The 19,098-nt window shown below is 38.5% G+C and overlaps 1 protein-coding gene across 1 annotated transcript in view; it reads left to right on the plus strand.

Annotated features, from left to right (window-relative positions):
- DNAH7 (dynein axonemal heavy chain 7) overlaps positions 1-19,098 on the plus strand; it is a 220,378-nt gene that overhangs the window by 194,141 nt on the left and 7,139 nt on the right. Inside the window, exons 59-64 of the mRNA XM_032480142.1 lie at positions 688-849; positions 4,825-5,010; positions 6,525-6,662; positions 10,564-10,794; positions 13,225-13,377; positions 14,746-14,923. Coding sequence (XP_032336033.1) covers positions 688-849; positions 4,825-5,010; positions 6,525-6,662; positions 10,564-10,794; positions 13,225-13,377; positions 14,746-14,923 — 1,048 coding nt within the window. The remainder of the gene's footprint in view (positions 1-687; positions 850-4,824; positions 5,011-6,524; positions 6,663-10,563; positions 10,795-13,224; positions 13,378-14,745; positions 14,924-19,098) is intronic.

Consider the following 19,098-nt stretch of genomic DNA (forward strand, 5'->3'; position numbering starts at 1 on the left):
CACTCTCACTAACTTGGACCGCACACTCCCTTCTCCCTTGGAGATGAGGATGAGGGGACTCCCAGCACAGCAGCTGCTCTTTCTAAGGAAATCTGCTCACAAATCCTCTCTCAATCTCTGTTTTGACCATTTTTAGATTCTCCTTGTGGAGGGTATGAATGAGTAATACATTGTGTCATAGTTTCTGATTTCTGAATCAAGGCTGGCTTTGCAACTGACAGTTACTGTAGGACTTTCTGTTACCTAAGAGGAACCAGAAAAGCCACGGGGGCTACCCAAAAATTCAATCCCAAAGTGATTGTAGAGCTGCTTCGTTAGTTTGAAGCATCTCCTTTGAAATTTCTCCATGATGGTCTAGGACCAAATGTTGGAATGTATACATCTTGTCTCTTGATGCTTCTGTTGAAACCCCCCAAATTCTGTAAGGTAACGTGAAATTAGACCTGCTTACTATGCTTTCTAAAAACCTGGTGTACGTAGGAGACATGTGTGTCAACTGAATATGTATACAGATGGGCATATTTTTGCCTAAATAGCCAGTAGAAACAGTTAATTCTGTTTTAGTTTTACTTTGAGATGGATATATTTACAAGCAAAAGGAATTAATTACTTTGATTTTAAAATTTGATAGGCAGAATGCAATGTTGGGGAAAAATAATGATGTCACACTGTTTCTTGTCATTACAGGAGGAATTCAAGAAATTACTTTATGGCCTCTGTTTCTTTCATGCTTTGGTACAAGAGAGACGGAAATTTGGACCGCTGGGGTGGAATATTCCTTATGAATTCAACGAGACTGACCTAAGGATCAGTGTCCAGCAGCTCCACATGTTCCTGAACCAGTATGAGGTATCATGACAGTCCCTGCAAGGGCGTTGCTTCCTGTGCTCTTTATCACATGTTTGTACAGTAAGCAGGGACTTCTGATTAATTTCTACTCTTATAAAATGAATAGCAAGATGGTTCCCAAAAGCTTATTAAGTAGGGCTTTGTTATAACAGGGGATTATAACTGCCATTACATGCCAGGTAGTTGGGATATCAGTTTGTCCATTAGAAACATGTTTTATCATTTATTTTGACATACAAATACCTATGGGAAAAGTAATTGTATTGTACGTATTTAGAAAAGGATTTTGAAAAGACCATCAATCAGCCAGTCTCCAAAATGAAAAAAACAAACTGATTTCCCCCTGTTTTGGAGCATGACTTTATTTTTAGAGAAATGTCACTATACTTTTATTCCAGAGTTTGGGCCATTTGTCCCAGATAAACTACTTAAGCCATTGGTGTTAAACTGGGAGGAAGCCAAACAGTGTAATGTCACATCAATGAATTTCATTCCCTACTGTTCTCTCCCTTCTTCTCTCCCTGTCCCCCACCTCACCCTGTTTCTGTCTATGCTTTTCTCTTGTGAGCACATGCACACACACACACACACACACATACATACATAAACACACTTTCTCTCTTCACTAGTTGTCTGTCAGTTGGATATTAACATGTTTGTGCTTTTGAAGAACTTGGTGAATCAATCCAAGTGTCCTACAAGGGTATGGAATTTTTTTGAAAGCGAATCTTCTAAATTTTGAGAGGATTTGTTCAAAATTAGTTGGAAATCTTTAACTAAATCAATCAGTGAAGTATCAAAAAACTTTGCTTTTTGAAACTTTTAGTGAATTGTGTTTATTATTATTTTTTAAAAGGCTTACAGACAGGAAGGTTGAATTCCATCTCTATAAAAACAAAGGAAAAACAGAACAAAATATTGAGAGCTCAAAGGGCATATCTAAATTTATGCAAAGAGCCTTTCATCTGGTCTTCTGTGTTTCTTTCGACAAATTCTTATTCTTTCCTAAAATGAAATTAGTTGAGAAGGCCTTTGATTCTGCAGCATTAAGATTTGGTAAAACATTCAAAAGAAGCATAGATTTGATGAATTCCTTTCTTGTAGTTATGTTTATTTTAAAAAAAATATACTAAGAAACAAAAAAATTAATCAGAGGGAGAATAGCTCAGTGGTATAGAGTACCTGCTTAGCATGCATGGGATCATGGGGCTCATATCCCCATCACCTCCATTAAATAAAAATAAAAATTAATAAATAGATAAATAAGTAAACCTGATTACCTCCCCCAAAAGAAAAACAAAAACAGAATTAAATTTTTAAAAACATGCTAAGAATAGAGGCAAAAGTATAATGATGCAGTGCATGTGGAAGTATTTGAGCTAAAATAATTACACTTTTCAATACAAATGAAAAGAATGAGGAGCTCCTTTAATTAGCAATTTGTTCAAGCACCTGTAGAGTATATTCTAATTTAAAATAGTCTGTAGTGAAGAGTTAATTAAAAGTGTCAGCAATTTAAAATTTAGTAACCGTAAAATGAAACTTTATAAAAAGTTACAGACAATTTTATTTTAAAAATTTAAAACATGTGTCATTGAAAAGTATGTTCTTCAGGAAAATATCAGAGATGTGATTTGAGAGAGATGCCTAAGAAGCTAAATTATGTGAATATATACTTTAAAAAGAAGTTATTCTGCCTAACTCTTTAAGATAATCATAAAAATTTTGCTTCAGTTTCTTTGTTATTTTAAGAAATCATCTTATTTTGAAAACCATGTTTGAGTAGGACTACTTCTAGGCCTACCAGCATGCTAAAATCGATTTGTCAATATATATGTATACTATATTAAAATTCCGTAATACTGATTATGTTTAGTGCTCACATTCACTCTCAGAAGTTCTAGTTTGGACAATAGTATATTTGGTCACCCTAGCTTTTTCGAGATCTGAGCACAGAAAAGGAGGTGAGCAGCTCCGCTGGATGTGACTGGAGAGATTTCGCTGAGAAGGAGGTGCTTGGCACTTAAACAGTGGGTAGAGGTTTTCAGGTAGACAGTGAAAGGAAGCAGTAACAAAACTTTTTTTTTTTTTTTAAGTGCATATAGCGGAAAAGATTTGGTTAAATACAAGCGATTTGGAACATCCTTGTATGCCTTGCTGATTCAGGATTATTATATTGTTATTGGCGTGCTTTTAGGAGAATATTTGCATTTTAGAAAGACTAGCAACAGAGTGGAGAGTAGATAAGAGGGACTTAGATGACAGCCCAGTTTTAGATAATATGAGTTGATTTGTGTCCCCACCCCCAACAAAAGATACATTGATATTCCAATCCGTGGCACCTCAGAATGTGTACTTACATTTATTTGGGAATGGAGTTGTTGCAGATATAATTAAGCTAAGATGAGGTCATACTGGAGCAGGGTAGGCCCTTAATAGAATATGACTGGTATCATTATAAGAAGAGGGAAATTTGGACAGAGAGAGAAGACAGCCATGTGAAAATGGAGGCAGAGATTGGAGTTATCCTATGAAAAACCAAGGAACCCCTGGGGCTACTGAAGCTAGAATAGGCAGGAAGGGTCCTCTTAGAAGCTTTGGAAGGAGTGTGGCCCTGCCAACACCTTTATTTCAAACTTCTAGCCTCCAGCACCGTCAGACAATCAATTTCTGCTGTTTTAAGCCATCCGTCAGGAGCCCTGGGAAACTTAATACAGGAGATAACCCAGGCAAGATACGGTCATTCTGCTGTTTTAAGCCATCCGTCAGGAGCCCTGGGAAACTTAATACAGGAGATAACCCAGGCAAGATACGGTAAGCATCTGAGCCAGGGTAGGGAACGTGGAAGAGAGATAATAGATATGTAAGGAAAAGGATTAAAATGACTTAGATATTAAATGCTAAGGGCAGAGGGAGAAGTCTCAGTTAATGTCAGTTTTTGGGTCATTCAGAGGCATCTTGAAATTCTGTGTGCTGAAGAGTTTAATAAAAAGCAAACAGGAAAAAATATTTCTACAAACTTGTTATGTACAGGTTAATTTATAAAAGAGGTTATACAAATAAACCTATTAAAACTTTAATAGAAAAAATAAATGGGTAGATGGCTAGTTTACTGAAGAACAAGTGTTATTAAAATATGAAAAGATTATAAATTTCATTAGTATTCTAGGAAATGCAAATTAACACGATATTAATTGTCTTTGGGCAATCAAATTAGCAAAGATTTTTAAACTGATTCGTATAATTGCTACAGCCTTTCAGGAAACCAGTTTGGTGACATTAATTAATTGCTTTTTATAAACTTCTTTCCCTTGACATTGTAATTTCCTTTTCGGGAATATAGACTAAAGAATTATTAGAAATTTTGAGGAATGTATATTTAAATACAATTTAACAAAGTAGAAAATTAGGAGCAACTTAAACAGTCACTAAAAGGCAGTTATTAAAATCGTATTTTCAAAGAGTATTTCATGAAACTGTAAAAGATATTTCATAATATGAGATTTGGTGAAAATTTTATATGCAAAATTGTATGTACAGTATGATTCCAATTGTCAAAATATGTACGAATATAAAAAGGTGGTGAAGGAAATTAACTCTGTCTCTGAATGGTATTGAATTTGTTTTGAATGTCACTCAGCAGGACACGTTTTTCAAGGATGGGATTGTAGTCTAATTTATTTTGTTTCAGGCACATAGTAGGCAGTCCGTTAGTCCTGTTTGAATAGTAGGTGAGTTTACAGGTTAATAGAGGAGTTCTCTTCTCTGCATTGAGTGAATGGAAATGACAAACCAAATAAAAGCAGAGAAAGCCAGCCGGGAAATCTGTGGCAATTAGCTGGGAAGTCCGTAAAGGGAAATTCCGGTGATGCAGCTTTCTGTTTAATAGCATGAGCAAACAGGAGCGCGATTCTGTGTGATGTGCTCCTGCTAACCCCTGACCGGTTTAGCGACGGGAGCTGCTCTGGCCCCTAGGAACTGCCCTACGACGCCCTGCGGTACATGACTGGCGAGTGCAACTACGGCGGCCGCGTGACGGACGACTGGGACCGGCGCACGCTGCGTACCATCCTCAACAAGTTCTTCAACCCGGAATTAGTCCAGAGTCTGAGCTATAATTTCGACTCTAGCGGCATCTACTATGTGCCTCCTTCTGGTGACGTAAGTAAGGATGCCCTCCGAGGAAACTAAAAGCAGTGAAACAGGAAATTCCTCTGATTCAGAAAATGGTGATTTTTCTGGAGGCTTGGGTTTTTTTGTTAACCGCTATGTGTACGTTCTGCAGTCTTATAGGGACAGGGCAAACCCCAGGCACAGATGGGGTTGGTGGTTTCCTGTTTGCTGTGATGTGAGGAGTATCAGAAACGTTCCTCACCCAAGTGTAGCTTCCTCAGTGACCTGAAGTACTGTGAAATCAGCCCTTTGGGTAAAAAGACATTGTTATCAGTTAAAATGGACGTGCACCTGACAGGCATTACAAAATAGTATTAACAGTAATAGCTACTATTTAGACCGTGCTGATTGACAAAGCAGTTACATGTAGTTATCTCACCAGAGCATCAAATGAGCATTGCTGTAATTATCCTTTCCCTTTTACAAGGGGGAAGGCAGGTTCACCTGCCCAGGGTCCCACAGGTAGAAAGGGGCAGGGGGTCACAGAACCACCTGCCACACGCCCACGTTTCCTTTCTGCTATTATTTCCAGTCCTGTCTGGTACAAGATGTGGTATCTGCCTTCAGATTATCGCTCAGTAGACTTCTAGGGGCTGACTGCTAGCACAATTAGTTTGGTTCTTATTTTATATCAAGAAGTCAAAAGGGCACATTTGAAAGTTAAACTCACAGCCACATGCAACAGAGGCACATGCCATAACCCCATCGTCCACTAGGATGAGTGCTAGCTGAGGGTGGACATCGTTAGGGATGAAGAGAAAAATCAGCCCCAGAGCCCAGGTCAGTGATTGGGTGGGGCAAGTCAACACAGAGAATCGTGAGTAGCAAGATCTCCAGCGATGAATTGTCAAGTGAGAATAAAGCAAGAGGAAGTCAAGTTATGTAACATATCCATATTGAAAAAACAGCAGTGGCCAATCTCCCCACCTCCATCTCCATATGTATATATGAATGTATATGATTATATGAACATCAAGATAGGTATGGATTTTGATAGAAGTTCATGTAAATAAAATATAAAATATGTGTGCATATGCATAAAAGATAAGTCATGTTAATGGTGGTAATCTCACCATAATAAAATCTCAGATAGTTTTTACTTTTCTGAATTACATGGATTTATCACAATAAGAATAAACAGAAAAATCAAAACTGGAAGACATTTATTGTTATTGTGATAAATTAAGAACAGTCATCAGCAAATGCAGCACAAATTTCTCTGGGAGAAACTTCTAAATGAAGTGGCCATGATATTCCTCTCCATTTTAAAATCCATTCTAGTTGAATCATACATTTTCTTTTTCTCTCTAAATGTGTCCATAAGTTGTTTTTTTTTTTTAAGTGTTGGCCTAGGTTAAAAGAAAATGAAAGCATTCAGTGTCCAGTCTCATAGGCTTATCCATTCAATAACTTGAGTATTGAAAATTGTCTCTTCTCAGTGTGCAAGTTCTACAGGATAATTGATTTCTAACCTCCTGACTCCTTGTCATTCATCTTTGCAGCACAAAAGCTACATCGAATACACAAAGACTCTGCCGCTGACCCCAGAACCAGAAATCTTTGGGATGAATGCCAATGCAGATATCACTAAAGATCAGTCAGAAACTCAACTGCTGTTCGATAACATTCTTCTCACACAGGTGTGTGACCTGTGTGGGAACTGGCTTCTGAGGCTAGAAAGGATACTCCCCAGGCAGCATGTGCCCACACCATAGAGGCCCGTGTACAGAATTCCACCTGGTAAACTGGAGAACCATTTTAAGGAAAGCAAAGCAAACACATATGTACCTTAAATATGGGTTTAAACATACAAAGGAAATGAATATACAGGTTTTATTTTGACCAGTCTTTTGATTTGGAAAGAATCTCTGAGTATCGTTCTGTTGCTAGGAATTCTTTGAGTGACATTCTTGGAGTGTCTCTGAGTATTCTTTGATACCGTTCTGTTGCTGGGAGTTCTCTTTTGCCTTTCTGGCGTAAATCATGCCCAGATACACTATATGTTATATCCCTTTTAATTCCTTTGAAGTGGAAGAAGAATTTCAAAGACACTTGAAGCAGTTGAGGCCAGAATCCATCTAGAAGTTTGCCTGCTTTATTTTCTAGTCTCTTATTAATTCAACATTTTGTAAATGACTTTATCAAATAATCCAGAATGTTTAACGTAGTTTGCATAAAAATAATTTTTCACACCAGTACTTTATCGGAGTACATAATATTTAAAGAATATAATTGCAATCGTAAGTACAAAATGAATGGAAGAGTTTAGGAGAGAAACAGAATTGACTCTTAGACATGCAGTTCCACTGGCGAGAGCGTTAACGTAAGGGCATATGGGAGGGTGGCCTTCTAGGGCACCAGAATTCAGCACGTCATGGGCACGAAGTCAGTACATTTGAGTGAAAGATGTTTAATCTTGCTTGTCTATTAAGCGATCCTCTCTTGTATTTTTTCCCATTATTTTGTTTTTTTATTTTTGTTTGCTTGGTTTTTTTTTTTTTTGAAAGCAAATTAGTCCAAATGGTGAGTTTCCTTAGTGACTGAGTAAAATTTTAGTAAGTTTAGGATGACTATCCAGTCAAGCATATTATTCCATGAGCTGATTTCAAGCTAGTCTTTTATATTTTTATGGAATCTCAGAGAAGTAATAATAACAGTTAGTACTTATGTAGTGCTTACTGTATGGCAGCACTGTTCTAAATGCTTTATGGATAACAGTGTAATGCTTAGCACAGTCCTATGAGATAGGAGCTAAGTATTCCTATTTTACAGCCAAAAAACTGAGACACAGAAAGATTAAGTAACTTACCCAAGATCAGCTAGTACCGTTGCAAGCCAGGACTCAAAGGTAGCAGTGTGACTGCCACTAGTTTGACTCCAGAATCTGTGTTCTGAACCACTATGCGATATTCCCTTTCTAGATTCTAAAACTGGGATAGGACCTTGAAGGCATAACCAGAGATAATGATGCTAGGGTGGTGGAGCCGGGGGTAAGATAAAAGAACTAGATTAGGAGGATGAAATAGTGTGCTGTCATTGATGGAAGAGTCCATGGAATTTCTAGCTCTGGTCTGCTGTAAGTTAAGGCAAAAGGCACAAAGGCTATGTCTGTTTTATATGTCAGTCCCACTAAAATCAGTTATCGCCTGAGCGGAAAACTATAAATACAGACATGAGTAAGTGGATCTTTAAGAACGTCAGTGCATGTAGTACCCGACAGTCTGACAACAGAAGATTTATAGTGTCTTTTGGCTTTATTTAAACTTGGGTTGTGCCACATTACAGAATACATAAAACAGTGGGCTCATTCCAACAGAACCAAACAAGTAAGTTTAAATACACTTGGGGTATCTTCTCAGTATGTAATTAAACAACCTCTTTCAGTGTCCTCCAACTCAGATTGGCAAGTACAATCACAGTAATGGGTAGGCAGGAGTTCAGTGATTCCCCATTGGGTTTACCACAATTCAGAGGCAGAGATGGACCAGAACTGCAGAGTTTGGAGAGCAAGGTCACGATGACAAGACTTCTCATTATGTGTTTAAAATATCTTTTAAAATGAGAGGGGCCACTATGGGAGCTGAGAATGTGACTTCTACAGAACAGCTCTTTTGCTTACACATAACTGCTGGACTCTGGAATAAGAAAATTTTTTGTTGGGGGAGGGTATATAGCTCAAGTGGTAGAGCACATGCTTAGCATGCGAGGTCCTGGGTTCAATCCCCAGTACCTCCTCTAAAAATAAATAAACCTAATTACCCCCCACCAAAATAAAATAATTTAAAAATTGTTTCTACTTAAAATATTGTAAAAGTGGAAACGAGAAGGTTAAATTCTGTGATGTCTCCTTGAAAATGGAACCCACTTATCTTTACTTATTCAATAAAAGGAAAACAACCCTTAGAAGATTTCAAATGGCATTTGTGAAAACTCTAAGGTAAGGTGGTAAAAAGAAAAAAGCTAAGTTAAATGATTACAAATAAAAGACATCCTTTTGCTCTTAATTCTTAATATCAGTTGGATAGTACTTTCAAAACACGTTGTCCCAATTAGGTGATTTTTGGTGTGTGAGAAATAGGTATAGGAATGTTAATGTTACTAAAATATTTTTCTTACATTGTTGAAGGGCTATAGACCTGGGATTTATTTTTTGTTTGGGGAGGTGTGGGGTTGGTGGCAGCACAGCTCTTGTTAGAAAATAGGAATGTTTTCTAATGAGTTTATGGTACCTTGTTTGCATGTCGACGTACAAATAGAAATCAGCACATAATTCTTAAAATGCAACGGAAATACATTTTACTGGTTTTGGCCAAATATTCATTACCTCCTTTGTTCTCTATAATTTGTTTTATATATTTAGTTGCAAACCTAGCACTTTGGGATCATAATAAAGGATTACTATATTGGCATATCCCTCTTTTTTTTTTTTTAATTTTCTTTTTTTTGGGGGGAGGTAATTAAGTTTATTGATCTATTTATTTTTAATGGAGGTACTGGGGATTGAACCCAGGACCTGATGCATGCTATGCAGGCGCTCTACCACTGACCTAAACCCTTCCCCCCGGCATATCCCTCTTTTACTAACATGTAACTAACATTTACCAACATTGAATTATTTTATTGTGCAACTTCCTAGGCTCTTGTGGTAGAACATGGTAGGCAGCATTAAAAATCCCACTAGAACCTTAAGTAAAAGTAATAGTCCATATTTATAGAATAGACCCAGTATGGAAACTAGGAAATATAAAATCTGAAATAAGACTACACACGATTTCCTAGGACTGGCAAAATATGAGGGACGTTCATTTATCTTCTAATTGTGCTTGCTCTCTCTCAACACACACACACACACACACACACACACACATTCATTTTGAAGATTTATTTAAAGGGTTTTCCCAGAAAATACAGATTCATTTACATGGTGCCACTATAAACATAAAGACTAAAAGCCGAAATGAGATTCCCCGTCCTTGCCTGCAGGGTGAGTCACTGGAGGCTGCCCTTCCTCCATGACTCCTCCAGCTGCTTAGAGGAGCTGACCTTATTTTCTTTGCCCTCCTGGTTCAAGGAGAAAACTCTGTCTCTGCTTTTGGCACCAGTAGGCACCAGAGCTATTAGCAAATATATTTTGTGGCAGGCTTTCTCAAAGCAAGATCAGATTTCGCCTTCCTGGATTCTGATGCCCATCGTCACCTGGCCGCCCCACCAATGAGAACGCTTTTCCTCCCTCTGTCTGCAGTCTCTGCTCTTGCCCCCTGACCCCCTGGCAGCACACTGTGCAACTTTTTTGTTTCCCCCAGACCCTCTTTTGCTTCTGGACACTGTACATGCCCTTCTGCCTTGTAACAACTCTTTTCTCCCAAAACTCTAACTCCCATGCCCATGATCATCACTTCAATAAATTCTACGTAGAGAAGAATCATAGAGAAAATAGCCAAGTAGCACTCATTCTTATAAATTTTACTTTAGGAGTTTTCCTATCCAGCAATTCTTCGGCCTTTATGAGGATTTCCGATTTGTCATTTGGATTCTTTACAGTCTCGTTCAGCAGAGGCGGGTGCAAAATCATCAGATGAAGTGGTAAACGAGGTCACTGGTGACATCTTGGGAAAACTTCCAAACAACTTTGACGTTGAGGCTGCAATGAGGAGATACCCAACCACTTACACTCAGAGCATGAACACGGTGCTTGTCCAAGAGATGGGACGGTTCAATAAGTTGTTGCAGACCATAAGAGAGTCGTGTATTAACATCCAAAAGGCAATCAAGGTAAGGGGAAGTACAACAGGCAGAGTCATCAAAATAAACATATTGTTCATTTAGTCAGAAAATATTTATTAGGCACAGATTCTGTGAAAACACTGTTCTTGGTTCTGAGGATAGAAAAAAATCCCTACCCTTGGAAAGCATATAATATTCTGGGGATGCCAGTTAACAGGTCAATAAATGTAGAAGATGGTAGACAGCAATTGTTTGGGGATGGAATATATGCTAAGAAGTCGTAATGTGTTAAGGAGGAAGGAAGATAAACTTCCGCCCTCACAGAGCTTCTTAAAGAGACAAATAAATTTTTTTTCATTAAGTGGTAAGTTCTATGGAAAAAAACTAAAATGGAATAAGGATGTAGAGAATGATGGGTGGGAAACTCATTCATTTGGGGTCCAGCCCTTCTGAGGAGCTGACCCTTGAGCAGAGAGAGGCCTGATGTGAAGGGCAGGCCTCGGAACGTCTGGGCAGGGGTTCCAGCCAGCACGAAGGCCGTGAGAAAACCAGCTTGGCCTGGTCAGGGAGCGCAACAGGGAGGGCTGGTTTGGCCAGAGCAGAGTGAGCACGGGAGAAATGGTAGATCAGAGAGAGGAAGCCACGAGCTCCGTGACGGCCTGGTCAGCCAAGGTTAGGAGCTTCAATTTTATTCTAAAGTATAAAGGTAAAGAGAAGCCTTCAAAGGGTTTTAAGCAATGAAATGAAATGCTCTATTTTACATTTTTAAAAGTTTGCTCTGACCACTGCAGAAAGGGTTGCAGAGAAACAAGAACACAGGCGAGATCACTTAGGTGACTGAAGTTTCCCAATGGGTTGGTGCCTTGCAGGAGCATTGGAGGTGGGGAAAAGTGGCTGGGTGCAGGTTACTAATTTGGGTGCAAATTACTGACTTGGATGCAAGTTACTGAAAGAGGAGTCTCCTAGGCTCGCTGTAGTGTAACCTGCCTGGGCTTTTTGGCCAAGAAGCATTCAGTATCATGTGTTTCTCCTTAACCTGGTTCTTCCTGTATCCTTACTGGAAGATAAAGGCCTAGCGTCTAGCATCCTGGGGGATAAAAGAGGAAAGAGCCCCCAGGGAGCTCAGCATCCAATACACGTGCGCTCACGTCATTCCCGATGTCAGTGGGGATTCTGACCCCACCCGAACCTTCATGTTCCTTTCCAGGTTCTAGGCAGGTGATGTGCAAGTTTGTGGGTGAAGACCTAGGAGTCTGTTTTTTAAACCAGGTTTCAACGTTCTTTTTCATTCAGCACCACCCTCCTCTCCTCACTTTCAGCTAGGGCCTTCAATTCCAAGTATTTTGGGTGTGCTACAGTGTATATCTTTTTGAGTCTTAGCCTTCCCCCCTGCCAGTTTAGGATCAGTTTTCTCCTGACTACTAAGTCAACTACCAACAGTCCATATGCTTTTTAGCTCCCCAAACTGCCTTGCCTTTTCCTATTTTTGATGCACTTGTGGGCTTATGCTTTTAAAAAATAAATTCCTTTACTGCTGTTTCAGTGGAATTGAGGAAGGAAGCAAATGAAATGTGGATGTTTAATCCATTAAATTTATTCCAAAATCTTCTCCATGTGTTAGTTAGAATAATATTGTCAACTATGGAGAAAACAGAAATGATGATGGCAACTGGCCCAGCTGGAAGATCAAATTAGGAATTTGCAAGAACCTCAAAGTTTTACCATCTGTACATCAGTCATTCAAAATGGGATGAGATCAATTAGGCTTCACAATTGCAGTCCAGGATTTTTTAACTTTTCAAGGCATTTCATATCATTTTCTTCCTTTTATATTCATCACTATCCTTTAGAAGGCAGGACAGAGATAGGTTAGTTGTCCATTTAATAGACAAGTAAACTAAGTCAAAGTTAGGCTGTGAATCAAAAGCTAGTGAGTAGCCGAGTATTAAGAAGATCTTCCAAAGTGGGCAAAATGGGCAAAGGGGATCAAAAGGTACAAACTTCCAGTTACAAAATAAGTCAGTCACAGAGATGTAATGTTCAGCATAGTGACTATAGTTAATAATAGTATACTGCATATTTGAAAGTTGCTAAGAGAGTAGATCTTAAATTTTTCATCACAAGAAAAAAAAATATGTATGGTGATGGATGTTAAGTAGACTTATTGTTATGGTCACATCGCCATATATACAAATATTGAGTCATTATTATACACCTAAAACTAATATGTCATATATCAATTATATTTCAATAAAAGAAATTTTCCATTAAAATTCGACTAGATTAAAATTGTTAATGGCTTTCTAAGGAGTAATGCAAAGATCCCAAAACTTACTTGTGAACAAAAGAAAATATCTTTACTTTTTTGTTGCTATATGACTCAACCTTTGCCAATCACAGTTGTGAACAAAGGATAATTATAAAATTATTCAAAATCTAGAATACCATCATGTTAAACAATGGTTAAATGTGTTTCAGGGGCTTGTAGTGATGTCTACAGAACTTGAGGAAGTGGTTAACAGCATTCTGAATGTCAGAATTCCAGGAATGTGGATGGGTAAATCATACCCAAGCCTTAAACCACTCGGGAGCTATGTGAATGACTTCCTTGCAAGACTAAAGTTTTTGCAGGTGAGTTCATCCAAATGATCATATATTAAGTTTCTTCTGATTTTATTTTCTTCATCAGGATGCCTAGTGTAATGAGGATTACTCTCTAGTTCTGTGCATCCCAGGCACAAATGACCACTACTCCCTAGTGCATATAGTTTAGCTAAGTGTTAACGCTGAACAATCAAAATACTAATATTGGAAGTAGAATCTCTGAAAGCTTTTTTAGGAGCAGGTGTTCATGTCCAGTGAAGTTTGACATGCAAGTCAGTGACATTTGAAGAGAGAAAACAACTGGTTATGTTGATTTTTCCATTAAATATTTAGCTTTAAAATAGATTCCCTACAGCAGAGCATCTTAGAAAGCCAGACAAGCTACTAGCAAGGAGCATTATGTCTTCCTTGTCCAGCACTCTTCCAGGTCATGAAATCACTAGATCGCTGTCTCAGCCCAAGACAATAATATAACCTCAAGGGCTAACTGTCTTGGCAATGTTGAGTGGGCAGAAGCCTGCCTCCTAATTACCTGGCCATATTGGCACTTAACTATGTTCAATTATATTCATTAGAAGTATTGATTAATTTCCAAGATACTGTACATAATGTATGAAAGATTGCCTGTGAGGAAATTTCTGCAGGGATAAAATGACAACTTCCCTTCCAGAATACAGGCCTTCTGTGATACAAGACTTGGTGCTAAAGAATTAAGACTGTTATGAAAAATGCAGACTCTGCCTTGGGCTGTTTAGGGGAAAGTTGTTCAAATTCACTTCTCCAGACTGACTAAGTTTACTATTTAGTTAAGAGTCAGGACTCAACTACTTATTATAATATATAATATGAACAGAATATCCAGGTATCTTGATATTTATGAAGATCTTAAGCTCTCAATACCCTGATTCTTCTGGGAGCTCCTTGTACAATATTGTGCTTTCATATGTTGGATTTCATTGTATTTTGGTGAAATAGGAGGGAAAACTTCCAAAGGAATATTCTCCCAGGTGCTAATGACCAGAGAGAAAAAAAGTGAAAAACCATTACCATCTGACCAGACCTTGCAGGGATCTCTACCATTCCACTATACATATTGTGCAACAATGCATAATAGATAGTCATTGCTGTATAGAGCTTTTCTGCAGGGCGTGTATAAAACAGACATTTACATCTGCTTTAACGCACATTGTGATACCCAAGCCGGTGCGATGAATGAGAAATTGACGTCAGAACATACGCAGAATAGGCTACTTATTTTTATTCCTCAAAGTGTTAGCTCATTTGCTAGTTTACCTAGAAGATAATGGCGGGGTGTTTGGGGACAGATTTCATTAAGCAGTGTTGCATTCAAAGTTGAAAAGCTATCGTCAGGACACTTGTGCTTTGACACCACAGCAATGGTACGAGGTTGGTCCTCCTCCCGTCTTCTGGCTTTCCGGCTTCTTCTTCACACAAGCCTTCCTGACTGGTGCCCAGCAGAACTACGCCAGGAAATACACCATCCCCATTGACCTTCTTGGGTTTGACTATGAAGTGATGGAAGACAAAGAATACAAGCAAGCTCCGGAAGATGGTAAGTGCAGCGATGGCACGAGGTGGCTTATATCTTGACACTGAGCAAAAACATAACATTCCTGCTCACTTTTCTCAGCTGTTCAAAATTTAATCATCACGTATGTAACTTCCTCTCAAATGGTGGAGGAAAAAGAAATTTTACAAAGAGAGAGTGAGCAAAAGAAAGAGCAAGAATAAGTAAGTGATAAAGCAAACAGGGACTAAAATGAATCTGAATAAGGAATATATGTCCCTTGTACGGTTTTATTTTTACAAAATTTTGCAGGTTTGAAGTTATTTCAGGAAAAAAGGTTATGATGAAAGTAATCATCAAATTAACAATATGTGGGACAATCAACCATAGTCTTACGGTGACCTTGGGGAATTAAGGTGGTACATTAAAAAGAAGGTTTCCTTGGTCCCTCAAAGAGCATACTTTTGCAGATCCCTAAAATGTGTGTTCTTTCTTGTTATATACATCCTTCCAAAACGTAATGAAAGGAGAATTTGTTTTGTGATTGAAAGATTGTGAGGAAATTTATCTTTATTTTCTTAATTGATTGTCTTTTTAATACTCAGTGGCTACTCTATATTTTGTTTAAAATTTAATGGACAGGGCCACTATTTTAAACAAGTATTATTTTTAAATTGCTATAGATTCCTAATTTTACCAAAATGTTGTCTTTAAATAAATGATCATCTCTAAATGACCGTTAATGTGTTCTGCTTTGACTCATGTGTCAAAGACAATACTGCTTCTTATTCATCACCAAATGATGAATTCATTATTAGACATGGGGGATCTCAACAATGAACAATTTAGACAGGATCTTGACCCTCATGTGACCTGTACTCTGGTGGGAGATCCTCACAAGTAGACATGTCATCACAACAGTGTATGGTAATCACATTACTGGGCCAAGTGGTTTTCCTTTCCATTGACTGTCACAAATCTCAAGAGGGGTTGTAATACAGTGAAGCAATCCTATTACTGTTCCCTAGGAAAATTGCTTTCCCACTCTCAGAACAACCACGTCGGCCTTCTTTGTCCTTCACTCTGCTCCGGCATCTCACCTCATCCTTCACTGAAAAAAATAAGAAGCCATCAGAATGGAGTTTGCAGCCCTACCAAGTCCATAAGTCTGGTGACATCTGCACCCTCTGGTAGACCAGATCCTCTGGATGGTGCAGATCTCACTTTTTCCCCCTCCTTCCAAGGGTTTCTATCCTTCAATTGTACCCTCCTTTACTAGAGTCAACAGTTCTCTCTCACACTCCTAGGTAATTCCTACCAGCATGTAATATGCTTTAGGTTGTCTCATTCAACAACAAATTCTACCTTTCATCTTCTCCAATCAACTGATGCTGTTTTTTCAGAGGTGCTAGTGACTTCCTTGTTGACAAATCCCATGAATTCTTTTCTGTCTTCATCTTAACCCCTTAGCAGTTTTTACTAGTGACAACTTCTTTTTTCTAGAAACATTCTTCTCACTTTGTTTCTAATGTCCTGTTTTTCCCTTTCTCACTGGACACATTTATGCTTGTTGCTAGCTTTTCCTCCTCTAAATATTGGAGTTCCCAAGGACTCAGTCCCAGGACTATTTCTCTTTTCTAATTGCATCCTCTCCCCAGGTGACCTCATACTTTTTTGTATCTTTAAAATTTATTATCTCTTGGCTGATATCTTCCAAATTTAAATGTCCAGTCTAGGTCTTTCCTTTAAGATCCAGACCTCAGTATCCGAGTGTCTACCTGAGTTCTCCACTTTGGTGTCTCTCGGATATGAAAAATGTGTAATGAATTTCAGTGAATGGCACCACTGTCCAGCCAGAAACCCATGGATTCTTCTTCATTCTTCTGCTCCATCATACACTCACATCAAATGCAGTCACTCGTCTACAGTCCTGCTGCCACCACTCTTTCTATCCAGACTTTTGCTCTAGCCTTCTATCTTCCCCCCAATGTTGTTACACTCATAATCCTTCATTTCTACAGGAGCCATAGAAATTTTTTAAAAATCTAAACAGATTATGTCACCACTAAGTCCCTATTGAAATTCAGAAAACTGAAGTTAATAATGGCATTTTCCCTTTGTAGCTAGAATAAACTCTAAATGCCTCACCATGACCATAAGGCCATGCACGTTCCGGTCACTGCCTACCTGTGGAGCTCAGCATGTACCACGGCATGCAGGTCACACTGACCTTCTGACAGCCTCTGGATCACTTCAAGCTCTTTTTCTCTGGTATCTTCCTACATGCTATTCCTAAGCCCAGACTTAGCATGGAGGGTAATTCTCAACCTTCAGTTCCCAGCTTAAGTTATAGCTCATCAGAAAGAGCCTTCAATAGACTCCTTCAACAATTGATCTATTGAAGCCCCCATTCCGCCTTGTTAGCCTCTCTTACGGCTTTGCTTATGAACTTCAAACCATGAGTCACACTCTGTAATTACTTCATTTCCTTCTTACTATCTCTCTCCTCCACTACAAGACAAACAGCAACAAGCCAGTGACCTTGTTTGCCATCATCCTTTTTTCCTTAGTGCCCGTCAATGTCTGGCACATATCAGGCCCTCAAATGCTGCTGTAGAAATTCCAGAAATCATGCTGCTTGAATCCACTCCACTCCACATTCATGGAATCTAACCCAACCTTTTAAGCCACAGTTCACTGCAATCGCCTTTAATACTTAATTTAAACAGTTTTATTGCCGAAGCACATCTAAGAACAATGGATTCAAGGGGGAAAAGATCATTGGGAAAATATTTTAAAACTAATCATTTCTTCCAGCCATAGATGCCTGAAGTTTGTAAATTAGCTAATATCTAAGATCAAACTATTAAATTGCCAATTGTTATACACCGAACTTAGACATTATATAAGGTAGCTGGTTTTTCTTTTTGCAATGATTTATTGACTTAACCCACAACTTCTCTTATTAAAGATCCAAATTTATTAGAATCCAAAGTTATCTTGAAAACAATAGAGAAGGTATAAAGCACAAGTTATTTAAAGATCAGTAAAGACCATTTAGTGTTCCAAGATCTCACAGTAAAAAGTAGCCATCAGTTAAATAAACCAGTGTACTGAATACTGAAGAATCAGCCCAGGTCTGATTTATAGTAGCCGATAGATATTCACTAAGTCATTAATTTTATTATTTTGTATACACACACATACATGTTCCCCAAAACACAAATATCCACAACTTAGCCATTTTGTCATTCTAGTTTTTTACTTCGTACTTAGCTAATTACCAGAAAGAAAAGGAGGTTCCATGGAATAACTTGGAGCAATGGACTTTTCCCAAGAAACAGCTTTCTCGTGGGAGGGGAGCAACACAGATCCAACCTGAGAATCCAACCGTGGGCTAGAATGTTCCTTTATCACCTCTGTCGCTCCACAGTCTGTCTCCTTTATACATACTTCAGTATGTACCTGTTTCTGGGTTCTGGGACTCATAAAGAAGTCAACCTCATTTACCCAAAGTCCAGTTAAACAGAATGAAAAAGCTAGTCACTCTTTTTTTTTTTTTAATTTATTTTTTTTAGGGGGAAGGTAATCAGGTTTATTTGTTTGTTTGTTTATTAGAGGAGGTACTGGGGATTGTGCCCAGGACCTTGTATATGCTAAGCATGAGTTCTACCACTTGAGCTATACCCTTCCTCTTGGAAAAAGTTATTCACTCTTAAAGTGGCCAAAATGCCATTTAAATCTACCTAGACTTAGCATCATACATTCTAGATGTGTTTGCCTAAGATTCCTCTTATCTGAACTATTGGGCACTACAGGGTGACTCAAAGTCATCAATGAAGAGAGCAGTATGAAGCAGGAATGGGGCGGAGATGGTGAGCCAGAGAGGGGCCAGGGACAGTGGCTGACACTGTGCTGACCACGTCTCACAGATAGTGAAGCAAGCAGGAGCATGAAACAGGACCCAGTTAATATGAACTGTCATTTCATATTTTGTGTTTTCCATGATGCCCTTAATGGCCACGAGAAACAAAAATGTATTTGAATATCCCCATCACATTTCCCATAAAATTGTTAGGCTGGAGGGAACTTTTGTCCCTATCGCCACTTTTCTTAGGTGTTGAAAATGAACTCCGCTGTTTACTTTCTCTGACATCTTTCTTTCCTGAGTAAGGAACAGATCATCTAATTGGTTAGAGCCAGAGATTTCCTGGGCTGTG

Source organism: Camelus ferus, chromosome 5, assembly GCF_009834535.1.
Source record: "Camelus ferus isolate YT-003-E chromosome 5, BCGSAC_Cfer_1.0, whole genome shotgun sequence".
Classification (NCBI taxonomy): Eukaryota; Metazoa; Chordata; class Mammalia; order Artiodactyla; family Camelidae; genus Camelus; species Camelus ferus.